This window comes from Scleropages formosus, chromosome 23, assembly GCF_900964775.1.
Source record: "Scleropages formosus chromosome 23, fSclFor1.1, whole genome shotgun sequence".
NCBI lineage: Eukaryota > Metazoa > Chordata > Actinopteri > Osteoglossiformes > Osteoglossidae > Scleropages > Scleropages formosus.
The window spans coordinates 17354225-17379707 of NC_041828.1; the positions used below are offsets into that span (position 1 = coordinate 17354225).

The 25483-nt window shown below is 42.0% G+C and overlaps 1 protein-coding gene across 3 annotated transcripts in view; it reads right to left on the bottom strand.

Annotated features, from left to right (window-relative positions):
- Nucleotides 1-25483, bottom strand: part of adcy2b (adenylate cyclase 2b (brain)) — a 61572-nt gene that overhangs the window by 23343 nt on the left and 12746 nt on the right. For 2 of the 3 annotated variants that reach the window (XM_018727041.2, XM_018727042.2), the window contains exons 3-10: nt 25224-25385; nt 12663-12812; nt 10975-11123; nt 8600-8711; nt 7211-7338; nt 1917-2075; nt 1377-1509; nt 312-488 (exon numbers count right to left, since the gene is read on the bottom strand). In XM_018727041.2, coding sequence (XP_018582557.2) covers nt 312-488; nt 1377-1509; nt 1917-2075; nt 7211-7338; nt 8600-8711; nt 10975-11123; nt 12663-12812; nt 25224-25385 — 1170 coding nt within the window. The remainder of the gene's footprint in view (nt 1-311; nt 489-1376; nt 1510-1916; nt 2076-7210; nt 7339-8599; nt 8712-10974; nt 11124-12662; nt 12813-25223; nt 25386-25483) is intronic. The other variant, XM_029248484.1, reaches the window with a different exon arrangement.

Genomic DNA, 25483 nt, shown 5'->3' on the forward strand with positions numbered 1-25483 from the left:
TCAGGACGTCACTGTTTCAGCTGTATATTTGGTCAAGCCGTGTAAATGCGCAAACTGTTAAAGAAAACCCGCCAGGTGCTGAGCGATAGCATCATCAACAGTGTAGATAATTCTTCTGTTTGTGTTGTGCTTTCTCATTTACAGTAACAGAGTTCAGAATGTTCCCTGCTGCGGATGGGACCGTCCAGCACGCAGAACCCCTTAGGAAATGACGTGCAGGTCACGCCGATGCCGTGCTATGAGAAAGCAGCTAGCCATGCTAGCTATGCTAACTGCGCTAAACAGCTACAGGCACGCTAGGGGATTCTCACAGTGGTTTTGATCTTGCCGTTTTCCGTCGTCATGCTGTCGCGGTGTTGCAGGTGAGCAAAAGGCTTGGCGGCCCCCCATGACTCCAGGTAGCGGGTCATCCTCACAGACGCCCTCATCTTGGGTCCATCCAGAGCGGGCCGTGGGCGGCAGTGGAGCTGCGGGCTGCGCTTCTCGGCCTACGGGTCAAAATACAATCAGCTCGCTCTGCGCTGGGGTCAAAATACGCTTTTCTTCTTTGAGCTTCTTGGTATTTACAGGCCCTGTATGGGAAAAAGATGTGGGTGTGTGTTCCCATCACTGAGCCCTCGTTGTGTTCCTCTCTCTGGATTCAACCACAGACTGTGAGGCATCGCATCACCTCATGAATAATTCCCGCTCTTCCATACCTGTGTATCTCGATCAAGCTAAGTATTTAACCTTTCTACTAATGTCTAGGGTAGTGTAAGTAGGTATCTCCTTCATGTTGTTGTACTACTGCCTTCTTTTTCACGTGTCTTTGGATGCGAGCACAGGGAGAACGTGCAAACTCTGCACATCCGAATCCGGATTCAAACCTACAGCCGAGCACATAGCTCCGCTCATACCTCAGCTGCGTAAATGGATAAATTCTTGCAGGTATCCTAACAATGTAATTTGCTTCAGAGAAAAGTGTCAGCTAAACAAATAAACGTCACCCTCAACGTACTCAAAGCTTCTACCACAAATTTATGTGAGAGAAATCTGATTGTGATGTTGGTTCTGCCATGCTCTAGTTCCCTTTCTCCCAAAGTCACGTGTGAGTAAAATGAACCATTTTAAACGTCCCTCCAGACTGACATTAGGATGCCGCATAGTTAAACGCTGGCGAGGGAAGGGCATGAAGAAAAGAAATTCTCACTTTCTGACTCTGCAAATTATTTCCTCAGTGTCTTGTACCCAAGGCAATAAAATAAGATGAGATGTATGTCGAAGTACAAGTCATACAATCGTAAAAGACATGGATGACATTATGGGAAACGTAATGTCAAAAGTATGCGGTTATTCGAGATTCGTACTGCAGTAGCACCCTGGTGGGGGGTCCTTACTTTGGGGTTGACGACGAGGTAGGTGACGACCCCGTGCTCCTTTAGGTAGGGGTCTCGGCTCTGACCGTCCCCGTCCTCCACTTTGTATGCTCCGTTCAGGTGCTCGAGCGTTACGGACGAGATGTGGACTCGCCTGCAGAGGGAGGAGGAGAGTTCCTCGTATTTGTTGGCCTGTACCTTTAGATTAACAATTAATATTGTGACCTTTGTCAACTTTTACCCACTACATTTAATGTGACTCCAAAGGGTCCTAAGTAAAGATGGCATACTGTTCCAGAACAGATTATTAATACTTTGTGTGCATGTTAACTTCTTGGGTAAATATGCTGAATTACTTATCTTATACATCTTGGCCATAAGAAATTAATATTTTATTATAAATTATTAGTTAATAATGAAAATTATTTTGTATAATTATTTCATTGTTTTACCATTATTATTTATCATTAGTCATTGGTTGAATTTCATCATGGTGGGACTTTCATGTCAACAGAAGGTTAAAATATTTCTTTCTGTGCAACGTGAAGGGAGAAATATTACCCAGGTACGCCGCCCGCCTCCATATGATTGGCTAATGTAACGTCATGTGACCAAACATCATATTGCCATTTCTGAAGGCCAATGACTCCGCACAGAACGTTGCCGGAATGCACTCCAACCCTCATATTGATGTCGACACCAGTGGCATCCCGAACTTTCCTGTGGAAATCAAACCAAACATGGATTTTGAATTTGCCTTTAAGGGTAGCAACACCTAACTTCTCATGACACGAACATTTCTACCAGTACGATATGCATGATGTGAAAATGAGAAGTAGAAATGTTACTAATATTTTGTTGCTTTGCAGACAATCATGCGTCAAAACATTATCATTTTTATTTATGAGACAGCTGCAACCTGAATGTTGTCAGCTCAAGTCCTGGAAAGGACTTTGCTGTTGTAGAGAATTACTCCAGTAAAATAATTATTACTGTAATATTGTAAAAATAATTATTAATAATGTAATACTGTAAAATAATTATTACTATTACTGGAGTAATAATAATTATTTAATAATTAATAAAAATAAAAAGATAAAAATAAAATAAGAAATAACTGTTTTACTGTAGTACATTCAGGTTGCAACTCCCTAATAAAAAAACATGTAAATAATATAAACATCCATTTATTAACTGTATCACTTTTGAAAATAAATTAATTAAAAAAAGAAAACTCGTAGCTTCCAGACAACCAATGTTACCAAGGTGTTAGGAACTCTGTCAGTCTTAACATTTGATTATCCATTATCAATAACTGCTTGTGCAGCAAAAATATGTGTATGCCGATGTTTCAGATCAAAATTTTATGCATGTGAAGACAGGATAATTTGTTAACTATCATTCCTCTTTACATTTGCTTTCTTATGGTAAATTAATCATACAGCGATATGCAAATCCTGCCTTGTGTCTATTCTGCTCTTCTGTGCTATTTTTATGCGCCATACATCTCACCCCAAATTTAAATATGTATATTGCAGCTTGCACACTTAGCAGATCCCACTTTCATTGTAAATTCAGCACCGAGAAAGACCCGTCTGCTGCCAAATTTCCCGCGATTGCTTTAGTCCAACACATCAGGCTTTGTTCGCCCTCAGAAGACGGAAACATTAATGGCACACTTGCTGCATCATAATCAGGCTATTATTAGAAATTTTCTTTCTGACTTGGTGGGAGTCTCACTTGGTTCAATTAAAATTATCACAAGTGCATTAGTTTCAATCAGTTACAGACACACAGTAAGACTGCAGTGATTGCTTTGACGTGTTACAGGGATAAAAAAAAAAAAAAAATTGCAGGCCGACGAGGCAAAATTTGGTGGAGCTGAATGACACGAGACCAAAAAAAAAGGTTTTCTGTCTTTCACCCACCAGTGCTTTGTGTCCAGACAGGCCTATGTGAAGAACAGAACTGTGCGCACACACACACACACGTTGTCTGAACCACTTGTCCCATTTGGGAGTCGCGGGGAGCTGGAGCCTAACCCGGCAACACAGGGCATAAGGCTGGAGGGGGAGGGGACACACCCAGGACAGGACGCCACTCCATCGCAAAGCACCCCAAGTGGGACTCAAACCCCAGACCCACCAGAGAGCAGGACCCGGTCCAACCCACTGTGCCGCCACCACGCTCCCCCTCACAATAGTTCAGCGCGTCGAAAAGAAAGAAAGGTGGAGAAGATGGGAACACGCCACTGCGGGACACAAGAGAGCATCTAAAGGCGACAGATCAGCAGACTCACCAATGTTTCACAAAGCTGCTTTTATCAAACCCCTGTTCGTGTTCACCTGAGGGCTGATCTGAGTTCTTCATTAATGATGCTTCACTGAGCCATCGATTGCATTAACCAGACTAATTCAGCCATGTTAAACCAACCACAGCACTTCAATTTGTGTCTATGTGAGAAAGTTGCTCATTGTGCTTCAGCTCAATGTTTGGACAAAATCAGTTATTTGATCTGAAACTGAAGCAAAGCTGAAGAAACCAATCTCTTATCTTACATTTTAGAAAGGCTAAGAACAATTACATAACTGTTTGATTAAAGTACATTAAAACATACACTAAGCCGCACATTTTTTATTGTACTTTTGGAAACGATTTGTGGGAAGTGCTGAGACAGTTTACTACAGCACCATGTAGCATTTATGTAAATATAAATACATATTCTGATTATTATTTCAGATACTCGTTTAAAAAAAGAAAAAATAACGCTGCAGGCCCAATGACCCCCTCAAACTGTGGGTCGGCCACCACGAAGAGTTGAGCGTGTGAATACACATGCGTGACCCCCCAGTGCTCATCTCCAAGCTGAGGCAGTGGACAGTGGGCACCCAGGATGGGTTCTGATCTTTGCACCCTTCCCTTTAGAAAGGTATCCTACTCTGGTTGCAATCAATAATTTTACATTTAGCAGATGCTTTTCTCCAAAGCGACTTCCAATAACTCTATGTAGTGTTATGAGCCCACACACCTTATTCACCGCGGTGACTTACACTGCTAGATGCACTACTTACACTGGGTCACTCATCCAGACATCAGTGGAACACACTCTCACCCTCTGTCACTCACACACTACAGGGGAACCTCAACAGCATGTTTTTGGAGTGTACAGGAAACCCACACAGACACAGGGCAAACATGCAAACTTCACACAGACTGAGCGGGGATCGAACCCACATTCTCTCGCACCAGCCAGGTGCTGTGAGACAGCAGCACTACTCACTATGCCACCCCGTAAATAAAAGTAAAAGTAATAAGTACCCTATAAATGTTTGTGCTTTGTTTATGCACTTTTTACTTTGCTATTCTGTAAGTGCTTAAATGAATTTGTCACAATTGCCTTCAGATAGTATTTATTTGAATGATGATATAACTTGCTTTGTATTCCGTGTTATGCTATTATGCATACACACTGCCTGAAACCACTTGTCCTCAGGCAAACCGGAGCCTAACCCAGCAACACAGGGCACAAGGCTGGAGAGGGAGGAAACACACCCTGGACTGGATGCCAGTCCACTGCAAGGCACCCCAAGTAGGACTCGAACCCCAGTCCCACTTAAGAGCAGGCCCCGGTCAGGCTCGCTGTGCCACTGCACCACCTCACCCCCCTGTGATATTATAATATAGGTGTATTAGAAATTTTAATGCTTGAAATTCACATTTCAAAATATTACTAAAACACATCCAGTAAGGGAGTGCAGTGGCACAGTGGGTGCCTTGCAATGGACTGGCGTCCCCTCCTGGGTGTGTCCCCTCCCCCTCCAGCCTTGTGTCCTGTGCTGCTGGGTTGGGCTCTAGTTTGCCACAACCCCCCCTGGGCCAAGTGATTTCAAATTGTGTGTGTGTGTGTACCCATTTGGTAATTTGGACAACAGGGACCATAAGGGTGAGGATGGACAGATATTAACTACAAAATATATTCTTGTGCTAAAATATACAAAACCTAATACCAACTTTGTGGGTAAACATCAAAACGCAAAGAGAAAACCAAGGCAGCGTCAACTTCCAGTAATTCCAAATATTCTTGCATATTGATAAAGAATCATCGGCTTGCAGGCTATAGCGATGGATTCTTTTCGGCTCGTAGAGTATATGTAGAAACGCTGTTTAAATCAGGCCGGGGAGTAAGAAAGAGAAGAGCTCTACTCTCGCAGCTCCTAATGAGACTAAAGAGAAAAGGCAGCTGCAGGTAATTTGCGTGTAATTTATCAGAAGCCTCGTCCACAGCTGAGAGCTTCATCATTGCCGTTCCACGCTGTGTTTACCCTCGAATCACAGCGGGGCAAAGACAACAGGACGAGGGCCTCGGAAAGCCCCGCCGACCTCGCCGCACGTCACCGGAGCTGAGGGGAAGAGCCGGAGGGACCGCGGCAGCTTTCGCTGATGTGTGTGGTTTTGGGTGTATTTGTGGCGCGTTGCTCCTAGTTTACTTTAAATAACATGCCTTCGAACACAAGTCAGACGCCCCCCCCAGGAAAAATGATCATAGCTGTAATGAGGGAGTTTGAAAGGAGCAGGAAAGTCTATGTGCTTCCCCAAGGCTAATGTCTTTTTTATAACAGAGCACAAACATTGAGAAGTAATTGACCTATAGAGATATATGTTAAAAGTCATGCCTAAAGACATATACTCTATATAAAAAAATTAAACCCTCAACCTAAGAAAACAACTGTGCGTAAGCAAATAAAATTAATATGGATCCTAGAAATGTCGGTGGCTTGTTTATACGCTGTTATATTGTATTGCGGCTTAAAGTAACCCGAAAATCCTTTTGTTTCGTAATCTGTTCATTATTTCTTCATATTCTTTAACAGTATTTCAGTACGGGCATATTGTGAAATTTTAATGTTGACAATTGCACGTTTAGAAATATAATTAAAATGGTGATTTGGAAAAAATCAGATTTCAAATGCTCTATAAAAGTGAGAATGGACAGTAATTGGTTACAAAAAATGTTCTTGTGCTAAATTAATAGAATGATACATAGCCAAATATACAGTATGGAGAATAAACTTGCACAAAGGTGTCGAATACAGATGCTTCAACAGTGAAAAATTCTATAAATCACCAAATTATAAATCAGCACTTTACTGTCATTATCATAAGAGATATTTTTATTTTTGCCTTTCCTATTTGTTTATTTCATAATATTGCCTTTCAGATGTTTAAAAATCAGAACACAAGTTCTACATTGTATCTTTGAAAGGCATGATGGAAAATAGAGTATACACACACACATCATCTGAAGCCGCTTGTCCCATACAGGGTCGCGGGGGAGCCGGATCCCAACCCGGCAACACAGGGTGAAAAGCTGGAGGGGGAGGGAACACATCCAGGACGGGACGCCAGTCCAACACAAGGCACTCCAAGCGGGACTTGAACCCACAACCCACCGGAGAGCAGGACCCGGTCCAACCCACCGTGCCCCCCGAAAATAGAGTATTTCAGTAGAAATTGTTTGTAAATACAAGTGTCACAAAAACGAACGTGAGTGCCCTACAGCTTGCAAGTGAACCATCATAATTTGTGAAACATTATCATAATTTGGAACCGCTCTGAGGATTGCGCAACAAGACATTATTTCTGTCAAAAGCAAACGTTTCCATGCAACAGCATCAGTTAAATCGGTGAAAATCAGTGAAATCAATAAAGAGTGACAGTGAAGCACAGCGGAAAGGAAGCGAAAGGAAGAGTTTCCCACTCGGCTGCGGCAGGTCATTGTTTCTTTCCTGGGTTCAACATGCCGTTTCAGCAAGATCTGCAGAGTTTGAAAAAGATGAGCGTGTTGATACACTCACTTGATCGCTTCGCACATGTCGAGTCCCATCTTCACACAGTTCTTGGCATGGTTGGGCAGAGACTCCGGGAGGCCCGACACGCAGTAGTAGCAGTCGCCAAGGATTTTAATCCGCATGCATTCGTTCTCCTAAAATAAACGAGGCCGTGACACACCAGAGAGCGAGAGACGGAGACCCCAGCAGTAAATCGCATATAAACGATGAAAATACGAATAAAACTGATATCACCCATAGGTCTGTATGTGGCCATCGCACGCAACAAGAGTATAGCCTCCGATATTACATCTAAAATGTGCCCCACCAGGCTGTCATTTACATTTGTTCATTGAGCTTTTCTCCAAAGTACCTTACAATGTTAAGATTACAATTATTTACCCATTTATACAGCAGGGTAATTTTACTGGAGCAACTGAGGGTAAGTACCTTGCTCAAGGGTACTACAGCCAGAGGTGAGGTTCAAACCTACGACCTTTGAGTCCAAAGGCACTTGCTCCGACCACTACACCACCAGCTGTCCCTATTGCTTTTTGTTAGATCTATTATTAAATATTGTGACCATTATTCTCACGTGGGTGTAGCGCAAGCGATGAGGAGAAATTGCGAAGAACAGTGGAAATCAGGCTGAGGAAGTGTGTGCTGTGTGAGGCGCGCACTGTGCATTCCAGGTGAAATGGAGGATGAACTAGTTACGAAAAAAACATCTGGCAAGCATCCATGTCTGGGATCCCCCCCCGGAGCTCCGTGTGAGATCAGTGTGTAAAAAACTGTGATATTTTGACAAGTTTAGCTGCAAACTTCCACAACATGACTATCACAGGCATCTGACTTTACCTAAGCTAATCCAGGGAGACCCCCCTCCAACTGAACCTTTACCCCCCCTTCATCACTTATGCAACAGTGAGGTTGTGGAGGTCTGGATTATAAGAACGAAATACAGCCAAGTTGTTATTGATCGGTAAGCTTGTGTCCTTGACACACGTAACGCCAATTCAGCATCACTGCTCAACCGGCTGTCACTGGGCAATAGAGGCAACAAAGGGTTCAATAATAAAAATAATAATAATCAGCATCATCATGAGCATCATCATGAGCATCATCATCATACATACGTACCGTGTAACCTATTGTGTGTTCAACCCTTTGTAGCTTGATCGAAATGCAGCGTGTTTGAACTGTACTCCCTCTCTTATTGACTCGCTTATATGGAATTGACCTGCGAGCCGTCAGCTGCGTCGGCCCATAAACAGTAAGGTCGTCGCGGAATTGCAAAGCCCAGATAGCGCGAGCTGCGTTGGCAACCGTGTGGACGGCTGCCCTGGGAAGCGGGATCGCCGCAGCGCCGCTCGGCCCCCCGACGGATGGAGGCGCGGGAGCCGAGGAGATACGTACCTTCGCGATCTGATCGAATTTGCCGAAGAGTTCGTTGAGCATGTAGACCAGCTCCCCAGGGGAGCAGTCGCTGGCCAAGCGTGTGAATCCCACAATGTCCGCATACAGAATACTGCGAAAGGCACAACACATATGTTACCTTCATTCGTTACACCTTGCGATGCGGTCTGAACCTATTAATAAACCAAAAAAAATCTTTAATGAAATGATTAAGAAACAGTTGTACTGTGGATAGGAGAGGTTTAATGGCTTTACTCATTCTTGATCTAAATCCAGCTGTAGCCCATCTAGAGAGGGAGGTAAGTGCTGCGTATACTGTATGTTCCAGACTTGCGCAACTGCTCCACACTATCATCTGCACATGGAGCTTCACATATGTCATCGTGCTGGAGAAGTCATCGGTGGGGCTGCAGTTTCCAGCACATGTTTACATACAGGACACTGAACACACAGCAGCACAAGTTATCGCTGTAGGACTTTTGAAGACATACGTTGGATATAAAGAATACAGTTATGACCCAACGGTCCATAAAATTTGCATTCGGATTTAGTTTTTTTTTTTAAATCGTTTCTGCAGTTTGTTTACGAAACAGTCTGATGGTCCCGTCTCCCACACACCTACGTATTTCCATGGATTTGTGGAGTGAGTCATTCCAAGTTGCGTAAGTGGCCTGTGCAAAGGTGCACCCTTGAGGGCAATTGTCATGACGCAGGTTGCGAGAAAAGAGAGTATTTAGCAACGTTCACTTGCCGCTTCGTATGTTTTCTATCTGACCCCGGAGTAACGGAAGAATATATTCCACAAACAAGAGAAGAAACATCCCGCTCATGCAATGTCTTTTCATTTCAGGTCCTCAAGGTGTTTGTAGTAAGTTAGGGAGGAACCCTGGCTCTTTAATTTGCCCATCAATACCTATGAGCTACAAGGAATCTGTAACCCTACAAGCAGTATTTGGAGGGAAAACGGCCTTTGCCTACCCTCGCTATTGATTAATCAGCTTGGATTGTTTTCCAACCATCTATTTCAACTGGCTCTGCTCCACCTGCTTCCTGTTTACAGTCACCCTAAATATGTCTCCCTCCTACTGTGGGCACTCCCGCATCCGCCCCCGTAAATAGGCATAATAGAGGGCGGCATGGTGGCACAGCGCCTGGGTGGTGCGAGAGGATGTGGGTTCGATCACTGCTCAGTCTGTGTGAGTTTGCATGTTCTCCCCGTGTCTGTGTGGGTTTTCTCTGGGTGCTCTGGTTTCCTCCCACGCTCCAAAGACATGCTGTTGAGGTTCCCCCACAGTGTGCGAGTGACAGAGAGAGTGTGTGTGTGTTCCACTGATGTATGGGTGAGTGACCCGTTGTAAGTAGTGTATCTAGCAGTGTAAGTCACCGTGGTAAATAAGGTGCGTGGGCTGATAACACTACATAGAGTTCATTGGAAGCCGCGTTGGACAAAAGTGTCTGCTACGTAAGTAAATGCAATGTAAATACGGGATGATGCTACTGCTCTGTCTCTCAAAAATTATGACAAAATTAGAGCTGTTCAGATGAAAACTCGGAGCAGTGGAAGACACGATCTCACTGGATATGGATTTGACGACATTGCCCTGTTAGGTGGTCAACACAGAGGTGTGTGTGTGCCTCTGGGGCCGACCACAACCACAAGGCTACAGGAACAGCGGCTGAAGCAAAGGTGAGGTCCAAAACGTGCTGTATTTAGCAACCTGTTAATTGAAATAAGTAAGGTTGGTAGAGTAAAGAGGATGGACCCCCTTGCGAGTCCTTGGATCAGCACCCCCTGCGAAGCGCATCGAACCAAGGGAAGCAGGGCAGGTGTATATTTCAGGTGTCACAGGATGCAGGATTGCCTGGCGTTCTCCACAGAGAAAAACCCTTCGGTGTCCGCAGAGTCATACTTTACTCAGCTGATTTGGAAAAAAGGCTTTTTATCATTTTGTTCCCCGCGACTAAAATTAAGTCGAGTCTAAACATTTCCGTCTCATGGATTATTCAACAGGAGCGCAGTCGAGCGGCGAACGCCTGTTCTGGCCGTATCTCCGGTGACCGATTAGCTTCCTCGTTCACCACCGAACACCATGAGGTTTACTGCCAATGCTTGAAGCTATAAAAATTTATATTGGGCGTTTGCATAGCGTTGAAGCACAACACCATGTATTATGGAGATGCCCTGTTTAAACCTTCGGCCACCGCAGCCCCTGTGCTCTAGAAAGGTCTCACTTGACAGATCCGCGGCAGGAGCAGGAGTGACTCTGGGAAATGAAAAATCTCCACGCAAGTTTAACGAAAAAGCTATTACTGCGGTCAGATTGCCCACAAAACTATAGAGCAGAACACGAGGGAAGAGGGCGAAGTGCACGCACCTGACGTTGGTGTGCCGCTGCACATACAGGTTGTGGAAGTTGTTGGTGTTCTCCGCCTGGCCGAAGTTGGGGCCCTGCAGCCGGTGGATGATCTCGGCCTTCATCACCCTCGCAATGTGGGCTGGAAGCAGCGACAGCAGGAGCCGCTCCTGTGAATCGGGGCAAAGGAGGATGTTGGATGCACTGTCACTAACTCCTTCATGTTGAGCCCTTTGCAAGGAGCTCCGGAGCTAACGGACACACACACATTGTCTGAACCGCTTGTCCCATACAGGGTTGCGGGGAGCTGGAGCCCAACCCGGCAACACAGGGCGCGAGGCTGGAGGGGGAGGGGACACACCCAGGACAGGACACCAGTCCTTTGCAGGGCACCCCAAGCGGGATTCGAACCTCAGAGCCCCCAGAGAGCAGGACCTGGTCCAACCCACCACGCCACCACCACGCCACCCTCTGATAGACATGCCAGACCAATTTTATAATAAGGCAAAGCCAGGGATTCGCTGAGGGGTGCTGAAAGTTGGCGGCCCCAGGTTTTGCAACTAAAATCGAAAAATACGTTGCAGTCATAGAAAAAGTAATAAAAATCCTTGCCTAATATTAATGAAGAAATAGGTTTATTAGTAAACTGAAGGGGCAGTGGTGCAGTGGCGCAGTGGGTCCTGCTCTCCGGTGGGTCTGGGGTTCAAGTCCCGCTTAGGGTGCCTTGCGATGGACTGACGTGTCGTCCTGGGTGTGTCCCCTCCCCCTCCAGCCTTATGCCCTGTGTTGCTGGGTTAGGCTCCGGCTCCCCGCGACCCTGAATGCGACAAGCGCTTCAGACGACGTGTGTCTCTCTTCGGTGCTAAATACTAAAGCAAGTCATAAAAGTATTTCCTAGAAGTATTTCATAAAAGTATTTAAATAGAGAGGGGGGTGCGGTGGCGCAGTGGGTTGGACTGCAGTCCTACTCTCCGGTGGGTCTGGGGTTCAAGTCCCGCTTGGGGTGCCTTGCGGCGGACTGGCGTCCCGTCCTGGGTGTGTCCCCTTCCCCCTCCGGCCTAACGCCCTGTGTTGCCGGGTTGGCTCCGGTTCCCCGTAACCCCGTCAGGGACAAGCGGTTCTGAAAATGTGTGTGTGTGTGTGTGTATTTAAATAGAAAAAAAAAACAAATAACTAAATAAATAAAGAAATAAATAAATAAAGAAATAAATAAATAATTCATTAATAATTTTGAAATGCAGTGACCAAACTATAATAGTGTGGAACTCATTACAGGGAAAAAGGTCTCATTTCAGGAAATTATTCATGCTCTTTCATTTCTGCCAAGCGGTGAGGCTTAAAGTAACACAAATTACTCTTTTTACTGAGTCACTGGTATTCTAATACTTTTGTAATTTCTGCATTTTTTGCCACAGTACCACTGCATGAAAATGCAGGAATAGTTCTGCTTTCCAAAAACAGTTTTCAGATACAGTGATAAAAGTGATATAACAGAACAACAGCCCTTCTACAAGTGTTTTGCCAAAAACTTAGTTTTTTCTAAAACCTTTTTTAACTCTATTTATGTATGTATTTCCTTCGTTGGTGAAGATACCAGCAGACCAAATACACACAGGAAAATTCACGTAGGAAATAGTCGTAAAAACACAAACACTTTCTTAAAAAACATAGCTACAGCAATACAATATGAAGACAGAAAGGCACTAAACCTGTTGATGTTTCTCAAACTCCAGTTTGATGGGGGATTTGATGCAATTGCAGGTGTCCTGATAGGTCTGTTTGAGCGCCAGCTCCATCAGGTGTTTGTGGTAAGCCCCAGCCATATTGCCGCAGATGAAGATGATCACATTGGCCAAAATCTGGAGAGAGAATAAATAATGCAAACGATGAGTATTTTTTTCCGAAATTCAAGTGAGACAACATAGCTGTGCAATGGCACGATGCTATTTTTCTAAGCAGCAATAAGATCATCCTAAAATAATCTTTGCTTTTAAGTTTTTAAATCTGAAATTAACACCTTCATGCCTTTAGTTTCCTAACTGACACTGAAAACAAATGTCATAAATGAAAATGACCAGTTTATTAAATTACTTTCAGATGAAATTTGACTTCTCTGTGTCTCTCCAATCTGTGCTTAATTTTGTTTCTGTAATAAATAAATAAATAAAACAAATAAATTTCAAAAAATCATGATCAGAATCAATAGGCTAATACTAGGAAGTCAAGACTGATCAAAATGCTGCTAGTTAATTAAAGTATTCCATTATGTTTTCAATACTCGAAGAAAATGCTATTCAGGAAAAACATTAATGTGAAGCAACAGCTTGGCTGAGAGAGAGTCTGGGGCTTTAAAAAAAATACTTCAAAGCGAAATGCATTAAAATTGGTAGTTTGGCATGAAATAACCGAAGGGCGGTGTGAGCGGAACACAAGCATCCATTGACCGCGGTGCTGATTTAGCCCAACTAACAAGCAGTGTGACACCGTTCACGGTGGCTTTTCCGCAAACCCACATTGTCACTGTTGTGTACTCAGCAGGGAAAGAGCAGTACTTCACATTTCATTAGAGTAATTAATGGGCCGCAGTGCTTCACGGTGTCTCGCGGTGTCACTCACGGCACCACAGTGCCTCGTACATCAGCCTTTTACGGTCGAGACCAAAAAATTGGCACCCTTGCCTTTTGCAAATACAGGTGGTGCTCAAGTTACAATATATGTAAATTACGACGACGCGCACTTACAGCCGTGATCCTGCTAACCTTATTCGTTTGTTTTTGAGTTGCTCCATCTGCGGTAAGCTAACATCATCTGGCCCCTTATTTCTTATTGTCTGGGTATCCAGCGGCGACTGTGCTTTGTTTACAAAAATTATCATTTGTGATTCCCTTCAAGTTTCTTTTTATTTAAAAAAGCTAGCAAGTGAAAAAGTAAGTGTTCCGGCGGTGCCGAAGAGAGAAATTGAAAGACAACAGATTTAGAAACAAGAGTCGAAAAAAATCATAATTAAATAATCATATTATTGTACTGTATTTATATTATTATTATTCTTTATTAGTATAATTTTAACATGAATAATTTATGAAATAAGAAAAAAAACACGATAAAACCCTGTTGTACAATACAGCATTCGTGCAGGCTAATTGTTTATATATTGTTATGGTTCAAATAATATAAGGGGATTTTCAAGCTACAGCAGGATCGTCAGAACTGAAGTCGAGGCCCAGCTCATAGTTTTCTATGAAAAATAACTTTAAATTGACTATTCAAGGGCATCGATGGCTAGAGGAAGTGCTTGACTGCAGTTATTCTGACTGAAGGCTGTGCTACCGGTTATTGAGTTTGGGTGTCATTATTTTGTCAGTGCCATTTCTTTATTTTTGGATTTTATCAGGATATATGAAGTTCTGATTCAAAGATTCTGGAATATCGATGGTGAAATAAAGAATTGTGGAGGCCAAATACTTCAATGAATTAGAACTAATGTTTTGAGAAAATTATTTTGCAAAAAGTGAGAGGGTGCCAATATTTTTGACCCTCATTCCTCCTCCGCCTTTCGTTTCATCAATGATCCAGGCCATATTTTCAGGTGATGTTGCTCTACGCAAAGCAACAACAAACACTGTGCTGTCAATTAAAAGCGGTGAGTCGACCTCGTGTTTGCTTTGCTTCCACTGAAGGTATCGTTTGATTTCAGAGACTCGGCAACGAAATGCAATAAAGGCAAAATTTCCCGGCGTTGTTTGTTTTTCCACCTGCTGATTCACCCGCTGCCAGGAAACTGCAGGCTGTACAAGATACTGTAAAAAGGGGAACGGGAGCTTCGGGCTTCCAGATGAAATGAAAAGGACAAGAACTGAAGTTCTTTTGCGCTACAGATGGTCTCAAAAATCTTTTTTTTTCTGAACGACAGAACACCAGCATGTTCAACCAAAGCCAGATGTCTTCATGGGTTCAAAGTTTCCCACACAGCCCAAAATCACTGCCATCATGTTCAAGTTCCAGTTCAAGTTTCAAGTTTATTGTCATAGATTCGAGTACCATGTACATGTATCATGAAAAATCTCCCTGAATGCTTCTCCACAGACTATGGATGGAAACAATAGAAATACTGCACAAACAAAACAATGACAATGAGTAATGCAACAGCAATAGGAATAAATAATGGTAACAGTAATAACAATAATACCAGTTGACAGCCGGAGAACTCGGAACGAGAGAGTGAGAATGAGAATGCTTCAAGTGGCAGTGTAATTTAACAATACGCTTGGGTGGAGCAGTCCAACTCTAGTTACTAAAGGTGGCACATTGGTGAGTGCTGGATACTCTTACAGCAGCGGGGTAAAAGCTGTTCCTGTACCTAGCCGTGCGGGTTCGAATGCACCTGAGTCGCTTTGCAGATGGTAGGGAAGAGAAAAGTGCCCCTGCGGGGTGACTATGGTCTCTCATGATTAAAATACAGACTTAATTACTAGTACAGTCTCAACAACTATTGGTTTATAGCAGGAAATCATAATTTTCGACTGAAAGAATGTCTCTGAAGCTTAAAGAAATAGTGGGACAATTTCCAAAAAACAATAAACTGTTGCCTAAATTAAACTTAAAACAATTTTAACTTTAAAAAGATAAGCGCTATATAATTTTTTGGCTGAGAAAAAAATTTAGTTGTCCTGAGAAGAACAGGGGCCATCCAGGGTGTACCCTGCCTCACTCCCTATGTTTCCAGGATAGCCTCTGGACCACCATAACCCTGGACTAAGACAAGAAGTTACTGATCATGAACAAATGAAAGTAACTCAATAAAAACCAATACAATAAATATTCATCTTATGAAAAGAACTGGAACCAGAAATCTGTTTGCAGCTCCATTTGTTTGTAAGTCCAACCAGCAAATCAGTCAATGAAAGCTAGATAAAACCGACCATAAATTATTTACAGGCTAGGTTCTGTAAAAACCTCAGGTAAAACTAAAATGAATTTAATCACTAATATTTACGTATTCCATTGTCATTGACCCCTTGTAACATGATGTTTCTATTTTTTAATTAACATGATTCAATTTAATTAACTAGTATTCAACATTCGTCAGCATATGACCGCTTTTTGGTTTGCTTTATCATTTATACTTTTAATGAAAGCATAATAATTAAGACGTATCTCACTTTATTTACTGGGTAGGTTCTGTAAAGGTCTTGGATAGAGCTATAATTAATTTAAAAAAATAGGCTATCTAGGCCTTTAACATTTTTATTTACTTTGAACTACATTAAAAGCAAAATTCAAAATGACTAAAAATAAACATATAGTGTTTTAAATTTAATGCTGACTGTTGCTTGATTTATCCTATATACACACACAGGATTTTTTTATCTTGTTATTTACATTTATTAATTTGCTTTTCTACAAAGCAACAAACATCTCAGAGAAAACACGAGTGCATTACATCAACAGAAGGATCGTTATAACGATCGTTATTGATTCCTGATTATTGATTGTGATCAGGACCATTATTCATCTACGATATTCAACAAAACAAGACGCGAGCTTTAAAAACTGTAGAAAAGAGTTATATTTGTGCGCTCCCACATTCCTATTCTGTCTTCATGCATTTTATTATCATCTTTTTCGGAAATGCAGGTGACATTTGTACCCGCAACATATTTTTGAAAACAGAGAAATGAAGAAAGTACAATTATAAATAGCAACTGAAGAAGTAGGTGTAAATTAGATGTGAAAGTGGTAGTAAGAGTCCCTGTTCCATTTTCCTGCAGAGGCAGCAGGTACAACAGGAGTTGGAGCTGCTGCTTTTGGATCTGACTTCCAGCTCCTGTTGTACGTACCCTTGAGCAAGGTACACACACACATCATCTGAAACCGCTTGTCCCATGCAGGGTCACTGGGACCCGGGGCCTAACCCAGCAACACAGGGCATAAGGCCAGAGGGGGAGGGGACACACCCAGGACAGGATGACAGTCCATCACAAGGCACCCCAAGCAGGACTCAAACCCCAGACCCACCGGAGAGCAGGACCCGGTCCAACCCACTGCGCCACCGTGTCCCCCTTGAGCAAGGTACTTGCACTGAATTAATACAGTAAAAATTACCCAGCTGAATAAATGGTTAAATAATTGCAAATAGTTTAGCACTGTCTGTTGCTTGGGGGAAAATTCACCAACTAAATGAATGAATGCAAATAAATACATAGAGAAATGTTTGTATCTCTGAAAACGTGTAACTCCGACGCTTGTAACATGAGCACTCAGTATGCAGATGTCTGAAAAGCCAGGTCTCTCATGCTTTGGACCTGAAAGAGATGACAAACACACTCAGCTCCTAGGTTGGCTCGGTTTTTTTCAGTTCCTCATAGAACCGTGAAGACCCCTGCTCTGCAGGCTTTGTGATAATGCTCCACAGCGGAACAGTCATTGTCCCAGGAGGACTTCAGAAGTTCACAACTTCAGCAGAGTTTGATTGCACTTTTAGCCCGAAAGCGCAAAAAGTTCCTGGAGAGGCACAAAGAGAGGGCAAAGAACATCGAGCTGCACGCCGGACCACTGGGACAGAGCACTGGGCTCGGCAGCAAAGGCCCTCAGCGATGCTAGGACCAGCACTGGCCTCTGTGTTCAAAGACACGCGTGTGAATACACAAGCCCTGCCTTTGTTCCCGTGCACAAGCCACCGGCTATATTTTATATGCATCCAGTTGCCAACAGAAATTACAAATGAAATGAGTCCCCTGCAGACAGCGCTATGTAAATGAAGGCCAGTTCCAACTGTATGGAAATGAAGTCAAATAATGTACTGTACATTTCAACTGCAGACTGCTAGACTCATTTATACAGCGTACATTCATTTTGGGTTCTAACAACTTCATATTTTGGCGTATGGACGTAAAGGTGTTAGACATTTGATGTTGGCGTCCAAATATAGAAACAGTCCCGAGTTACGAACGCTGACTTACGTACAACCCCTAGTTACGAACCGCCCCCTTACTGACCAGAAGTTAATATTTTTGTCAACCTTAAGTAACAATCAAATAGAAACTTCAATTAAACTGATTATATTCAAAATTCAAGTTACATAGAATGGTTTGTAATAACAAATTGTCACTACTTTGCGACCCGCATCAAAACATTGCGCGTGTACGGCGGCTTATCGGCTCGTGGGCGGGGCACGTGAGCCCAGGTAGGACATAGACTGTCCTTCTGTTCAGTCGGACCACGTTGCTGTTAACAGTGACTTGTGTGTTACTGTATTTGGCTTAATTTTTTTTGTAACGCTAACCCTCACTCGACACAACCGCCCCTTCTGCGTTCTCAAACCTACCTCGCTTTGCTTTTCCAAGTCCTGTCCCTCATCGTTCCCCAGTCCCGTTCCATGTCTCTTTGATAATTGCCACCCGCCTTGTCCCTCGACCACGATTTTGGAATCTCGCCTCCGTTCAGTTCGCCAATCGACCGACCGTTCGCCCGACCACAAGAACAAGTCTAGTCATTTTGATTCCGAATAAACGATCCTGCACTTGGGTCCAGTCTCCTCCGTGTCCTCTGTTTATCATGACAGTAGTAACATTTATTATTTTCTCTTTCTGTCTCTCTCTATTATAAATACTGTAGTTAGAATTATTATTATGATTATTATTATTATTATTATCATTATTGCTGTATTGTTAAATTAAATATGTTTCAGTGTATCCGGAAGTGTTTCTTTAATGTTTTCATGCATAGAAAGGTACACAATATACTATATACTAAGACAAACATTTGAAAAACTTCCGTTATATACCCACCGTAACTACAGTAACTGTTCCGACTTACATCGAAATCTGACTTAAACACAGACTGAAGACACGGAACTTGTTTGTAAACCGGGGACTGCCTGCACAGCATCAATGTTTTCATTCCACCATTATCCACCATTGTGCTGCCCCATTTCAAATTATATTATATTATATTATTATGTGCCTGAATCCAGCATTGTAGCATTTTCCTACTCTGAACCTTTCTCACTCAGCGCTGCTGAATCCTTCTCACTATGATCACTATGATCCACAGTAACTTTTCATAGCGACACATTTTCCAATTGCACAGCTGGATATTTCATTTAAGAAATTGAAGGCATGTGCCTTGTTGTAATGGCTATATACAGAGGAGCATTTTCTTTTGCGACTCTACTGTTCTCATAACAGAAAGATCGAGTCTAAGACCACATTAAGGATCGACTACATTAAAGGAATATCGAGGAGGGCAGCCTAATGTGTGCGCCCTTGTGAAAATAATGCAAAGGCTGTCAAAGAGATGACGCTCAAAGAGGGACACACTGGTCGCCGTGTTGTTTTAATAAGCACTGCAGATGTCCAAGTAGCATTGTGTGTGACTCAAGGATTTTTTTTTAAATTTCAAACATTAATAAGGTTTCCACCCTATTCCAGCAGGAGAACATGACAGTGAATAAATATCAGCATCCCTGATAATGGTGATGATAAAGCCAGGTGAGACAAAGGAAGACTGTAATTACATTTTGAAATGAACAGGAAGGCCAATCTGCTTCGGCAAAGGGATTCTGAGCTTCACAAAAAGCATGAACATACTTCTCTGGGAAAAGTAAATAGTTACACTGGGACCGCGGTATGAACCGGTTCCAGATAAAACAGGTCAGTAAACTTTTACAACCATAAAAAAAAGTGACAAAATGCAGTTGCCCCGGAAACATATCATCATTAGAGTAACTCAGGTGTATTCAGTCAGGGTGCAGAATGTTACTCTGCTATTTGGTTCAGATCAGGATAATACTGCAATGCTGGATTTGGGCACATATTAATTATAATATAATATAATATAATACCTTAAAGGAAGTATAAAGCATAGCCAGATGGATTTTCTGATTATTCACAAAAAACGTGTGTCCAAAAATGCAATACTTGAAGGATTATGAAAGATTTCCTGCATTTTATTAATTTTATGTCCCTATACTGGGAAACAGCTTTGGCGGAAAAATATACATTCTAAAATCAGTCTGAAGGCCATGATTCTGGTTCATCTGGGTGAAATTAGTGTATTTATTTCCATGAGAAAGCTGACAGATTGAAACAGGTTGAAAGGGATATTGGAAAGCTGTGTGTAATCACATAATTCTGCATAATTTCTTTTGAAATGAATTCTGAATTTATAACAAAAGTCAGATTTGAATAATTCAAGGGAACTGCTTTAGGTCTTGCAAAAGCAATATGACAATAATGTCTCTGACAATAGTTTTAAAGACTCAAATGTAGTCTGCCAATAATGCTAAAAAATGAGAAAAGTTGCCTGAGATGTATCTAAGAAACAAATACTCACTTACAGTGTTAATTTTAGGAGAGGTTATTAGAATACACAACATCATTTTCATGTTGCTACATGTATGTTTCTTTCCAACTGTAATCTAGTAATTTATTGAATTAATGACTGAATACTTATCAGGGTAATAAAAGGTTATGTTTGCAACTGATTCATTTACATAGATGTCCTGATGGGCTCTAAGGATTATTTAAACAGTAGTGAATTTAATTTAATGTAGTTAATTGGAAAAATCAACTAAAAAGCATCTAAATTATTAGCAATAATTTATCATTTAAGTAGCATCTTAATTACTACCAATAATTTTACATTTTTCTCATTTATGCCACAACATTGCTTAACATAAAAATAGAAGCTCCAGATGCATTAGGGCAATGAAATTAATAGTACATCATTTAGTATTTTAGAAGAAATGCAAATATTCATGGGAAAAATTATATGAAATAAATCCAAAAATCTAGTAAAAAAGTACAGTTTGTCTTAAAATCCTCTCCGAACATGTACATTCAGGCAGGTAGTACTGTTGGTATCTACTTGAATATTTAAGCAATCATTAACCATACTGTAGCTTTATTATAGGCCTGTCAACAAAGATTTTGTTATGTAATTGAACAGATCTGTCAATACATATATCGCATTTGCATGAAAAGTATATTATAGTTGTTCAATTCTTGTCCTACATTTCTGTGATTAAATTAACAAGAGACAAAAAAAAAAAACTTCCCGTCTAAATGGTTTAGTGATATAAATGACCTTGCCATTTTCATAACCTTTCCAAAGCTGTTTATGCCAACATTTTCACCTAATAAGTTTAGCTCAGCCTATGCATGTGAAGGGGCCATTACTAAAGCGTGTTATTAAAATGCGCCGTTGCCATTTCCCTCTCTTTAAAAAAGCTGTTGTGTGTACTTGGGAGGAATGGAGCAAACCGACATGTAATTGAAGGTATAGTAGTAACGGGTAACATAGAGTCTAGGGGACAGCATTTATACAATAACCAATATTCTGGCAGTTTAACTGACTGGCTGTCCTGGCTATTGTGTTGTATGGCTTTCAGAGCAATAGCCAGTGAGTAAATTAAACAATAACCAAGCTCTCTCTCTCTCTCTCGCTCGCTCTCTCACACACAATAAAAGAAGTGGTATGTATCTGTCTCTTCCTGTCATCTTCTGCTCAAAAAACTGCAAATGTTGATCAGTTAAATTGTAGCTGTAACCTTCCACAACAACATGGCACTGTGGTCAACATTTATAGGAAGTATTTAGTTGCGGTCATTGCAGCTAAAGGTGGCACAAGCAGTTATTGACTATGAGGGGGAAATTATTGCACATTTTATTATCTTCCACTCCAAAGAGATGACATGAGGACAATATTGGTATTGCTCTCTCTCTCAGACCCCATTTGAACGCTGCCAGAACTGAAAAAAAACATTTTATAACATTTAATGTCAGAAGCTGGAAAAATACTAGAAAGAAATTGGAAAGTGAGCAATTTTTTATTTTTTTTTTAATAGAATTGTGTCATGGTTTTCAGTTTATCGGTGAAAAGGGGCATAGCTAAGCATTTCCTTGATCCAAGACCTTGCTCAAGGGCACAAACATGATTTTTTCTTAATTGTACAGAATCTGAGTGCTGAACATTTGAATTTGAAATAGAATCAAGACAAACCACTCTGTGCTTTAACTGACCTTATTAATATCCTGACAATACAGTACTCATTACTAACTAATTGTGATGGGTATACATTCTGTCTTGACTTTATATAAACCCTTATACTTGTGTTGATGCAGTAATTACACATTTTGAATCTTTCAATTGGGACAGACAGTTTATTATCTATGTTGCTGCAAAAATCCTCTTATTTTGCATGGACGTGTGTGTTCAGGCACGCGTGTGTGCAGTCTGTGGTTTCCTCCAGTTGACAATCATGACATTTGAATATTGAGGACATGCCACCTAGCATTAGAGTGTCCATTCATCACACCGTTTCTATGTCTGCAACGTCCTCAGGCTCCTGGGAGATCTTCATTAGCCAACATGAGCCCAAACCCAGGCCTGGAGCACCCTGTTGATATGCTCAGGGGGGAAATGCTCTGCTGCAATGAGGTTCCTAGCAGCTCTGCCTGCCTGCGATACTGCAGCTCTCATCCGTCATTGGAAAAATGCCCTGCTTTTCCATTATGATCATAGATATGTCAAGTTTTTCTTCTTCAAATAAGCAAAAGACCCGTAAACACAGTCTGCTTTTCCTAAGTACGAGACTTTTTTTCTCGATGTATCAGGAGCGTTAAAGAACACAAAATGATTTTTTAAATGTCAATACTTACCCGTCCTAGGTGTGTCCCATCCCCCTCTGGCCTTACGCCCTGTGTTACCGGGTAGGCTCCGGTTCCCCGCGACCCCGTATGGAACAAGCGGTTCTGAAAATGTGTGTGTGTGTGTGTCAATACTTAATAAGGCCCATATAGCTCAGAAAATTCACTTTGAATGTTTTGAGTATCCGTTGAATAGTTTTTTTTTAATTTCACAGCAAAAAAGTATGTAGTGGAAATATAATTTATAATCACGGTGGACATGTGGTGTACTGAATGCCGTCTCTCAGCATCCAAATCATGTGGTTTTGGAACCCATTCTATTATGTAAGGTGTATCCAAACTGTGATCCAGTCCTGAAAGTGACGAAACATACAGACCGAGCTCTAGTCCCAGCAGTAGACTTGTCCAGACACAAACACTCACTCCATGTGCATCACGAAAACCCAAATATAAAAATGAATTTTTTTTTCTAATCTCAGAAAATCCAATCTAAATAAAATCTGACGTGCAGAGCAATGCGACTTCCAGCAGAGTACAGGCTGGGAGAGAAGGAACTCGCCTTCACCCTTCATATTCAAAAAGCCAAGGACAAAGGTAGCAGCAATACAGGATGCCCCACAAAGAAGCTCTGTGGGCCCCTGCTGCCCATCACCTTGCCAGCCTGCGCAGCTGGAGTAGCCAGCGCAGCTGGAGTAGCCAGCTGCGCAACGAAACTCTACCTTAGATATCATCCAAAGCTCGGGTTCCTTGCATGACTGGCTCAGACAGAATCTGACTCTATGGTTTCAGAGCCTGTGGCTCTTTACAAAAGCCCTGCTTAGTAAAGTTCCCAGCATGCAATGCACCAAGTTCCCTCTTCTGTTTATTTTTTTCATTTATTTTCAGGGGTTACTATTTCAGAGATTTGATGACAGTTGTTTTTCTGTAGCTTACAAACTCTTGCTCCAAGCCAATAACTGACCAGAAAAAAAAAATGTCTATCAGCAATTAAGACCACGTGTAAAACTTCGTAATGTCAGGCGATAAATACGTACAAATACAATAAATACGTACAAATCTGTAAATGATGTAGCCAAACTATTCAAATAACACAATTAATAAAACTAAAACTAGTCTGTTTGTTTTTTGAGTTTCCCGACATGGTCTGTTTGTGCTGTTCGTACATTTCGCTCCTGCATATTCTTTTGTGCAAATGAATAAAATAAAATTAAACAAATAAAAACTTGCATGGAAAACTTTCAAAATAGGTGCAGGATTTGGTAGACAATGCTCAGATCTCCATTGTGACCGAATTTAGGAACTAAAGAAACAAAGGGAGCGATCACTTCCGGCACTGCTACAAAATAAATTTTTTTTAGAAAGTTTGCGAGAACGGTCACTCGTTTCTTTTCCGGGCCCTAAAAGTGATCGCAAGGAGGCTTCAGCTTCCTGGACAAAAGATAATGGAAGCGAGTGTAAAAATTTATCTCCGCGGTTATAAAATAGCGGGAGGGGATTAAAACTTGCTAAACGAGTCACGTCTGGCACATTCAATATCGACCTGCAGCCAAAAAACATTAACCATGTCAAGCACGCCTTGTCTCAATCGATGGAGGCTGAGTCAAGGCGGGGCACAGGGGTATGACATCCCTGCTAAAGCATGAACCTTGTTTTTGGACTTCATTAATGATGCTCGGAACGAGTCTTTCCAGCCTCGAACCCAAGTGAAACAGTGACTTTGTGTCCTCTCTCATTTGCAGGTCATGTGGTTCCACATCTGGAGCCATCTTGCCATGAAGACCTCAACGGAGAGAAGTCCAGCTCCAGCGTTAGTGCTCTTTCCTTAATTACTGTCAGTGGACCATGTCAAGCGATCACTTTTGGTTTGTGGACTCTACCGTAGTCGTAATCCATGAGGCGCGGTGACATTTTTACGATTCGTGTCCCGAGGCGTTGCGGCTTCTTGGCCGCAGCTCCGAGGACAGCATGTATAATGAGTTATCGCGGTACAAATGTACCACTGTGAAGACAGGGCACACGATGCAGCCTGGATATTCATTCATAAATACGTACGGAAAAGTAGAAACAGTGTGTATTTATAGGCAGGCCTCACCACACGGGGGGTCTCCTCTCTGCCAAAGGTGTATCGGAGTAGAATACAAATAATAGTCGAGCCAGAGGGCCGACAGCTGAACAAACAAATAGATTTTTAATTGATCATTTTTTTAGTTATTTATATTTATTTTATTTTTAATTGAAAATGAAGTAAAACTTTGCTCGCATGCATTGTACAAAAGATGCCCATCTTAATGCTGAAATACTTTTACCTGCCATCATAAGCAGTAAAGGGGCCTCATCTGAGCTCTCGTGTGGCCTGTTTCACAGTACGACGTGACTTATACATTGTTTGCGATTTGTTTAATAACTGTTTAATTTTTTTTTTTGCACATTCACAGCTTATACCACAGTTTATCATTTCAGATATTTACACAAATACGTATTTAATTAAGTAAATATCTCACCCCCCTTCTGAGGTTTGAATTTGGAACCTCTGGTCAGAAGTGATGACGTAAACTGTAAAAATACTAGAAAGCCCCCGAGTTTACCATAACCCCCAGGAGGCAAGAGTAAATGTCCACTGACCTGCCATAGCAGAGGCTCCACCTCAGTGGTGCTGGAGGCCATGCAGGCGCTGAGCACAACAGTGTGCGAGGTGGATGTCAGCACACTGGCAATGATGGCATCTCTCATGGAGAAGGGCAGCATGGTGTACACCACAAAAATTATGAACAGGAAGAAAGAGACCTGCAAGAGAATCACAGAGGACAGGCACTGGAGTTTCTCCAGGAAGGGGAACGGTCCAGTCCAAAGAAGCGCTGGGCACCTCCAACCTACAGAGCACT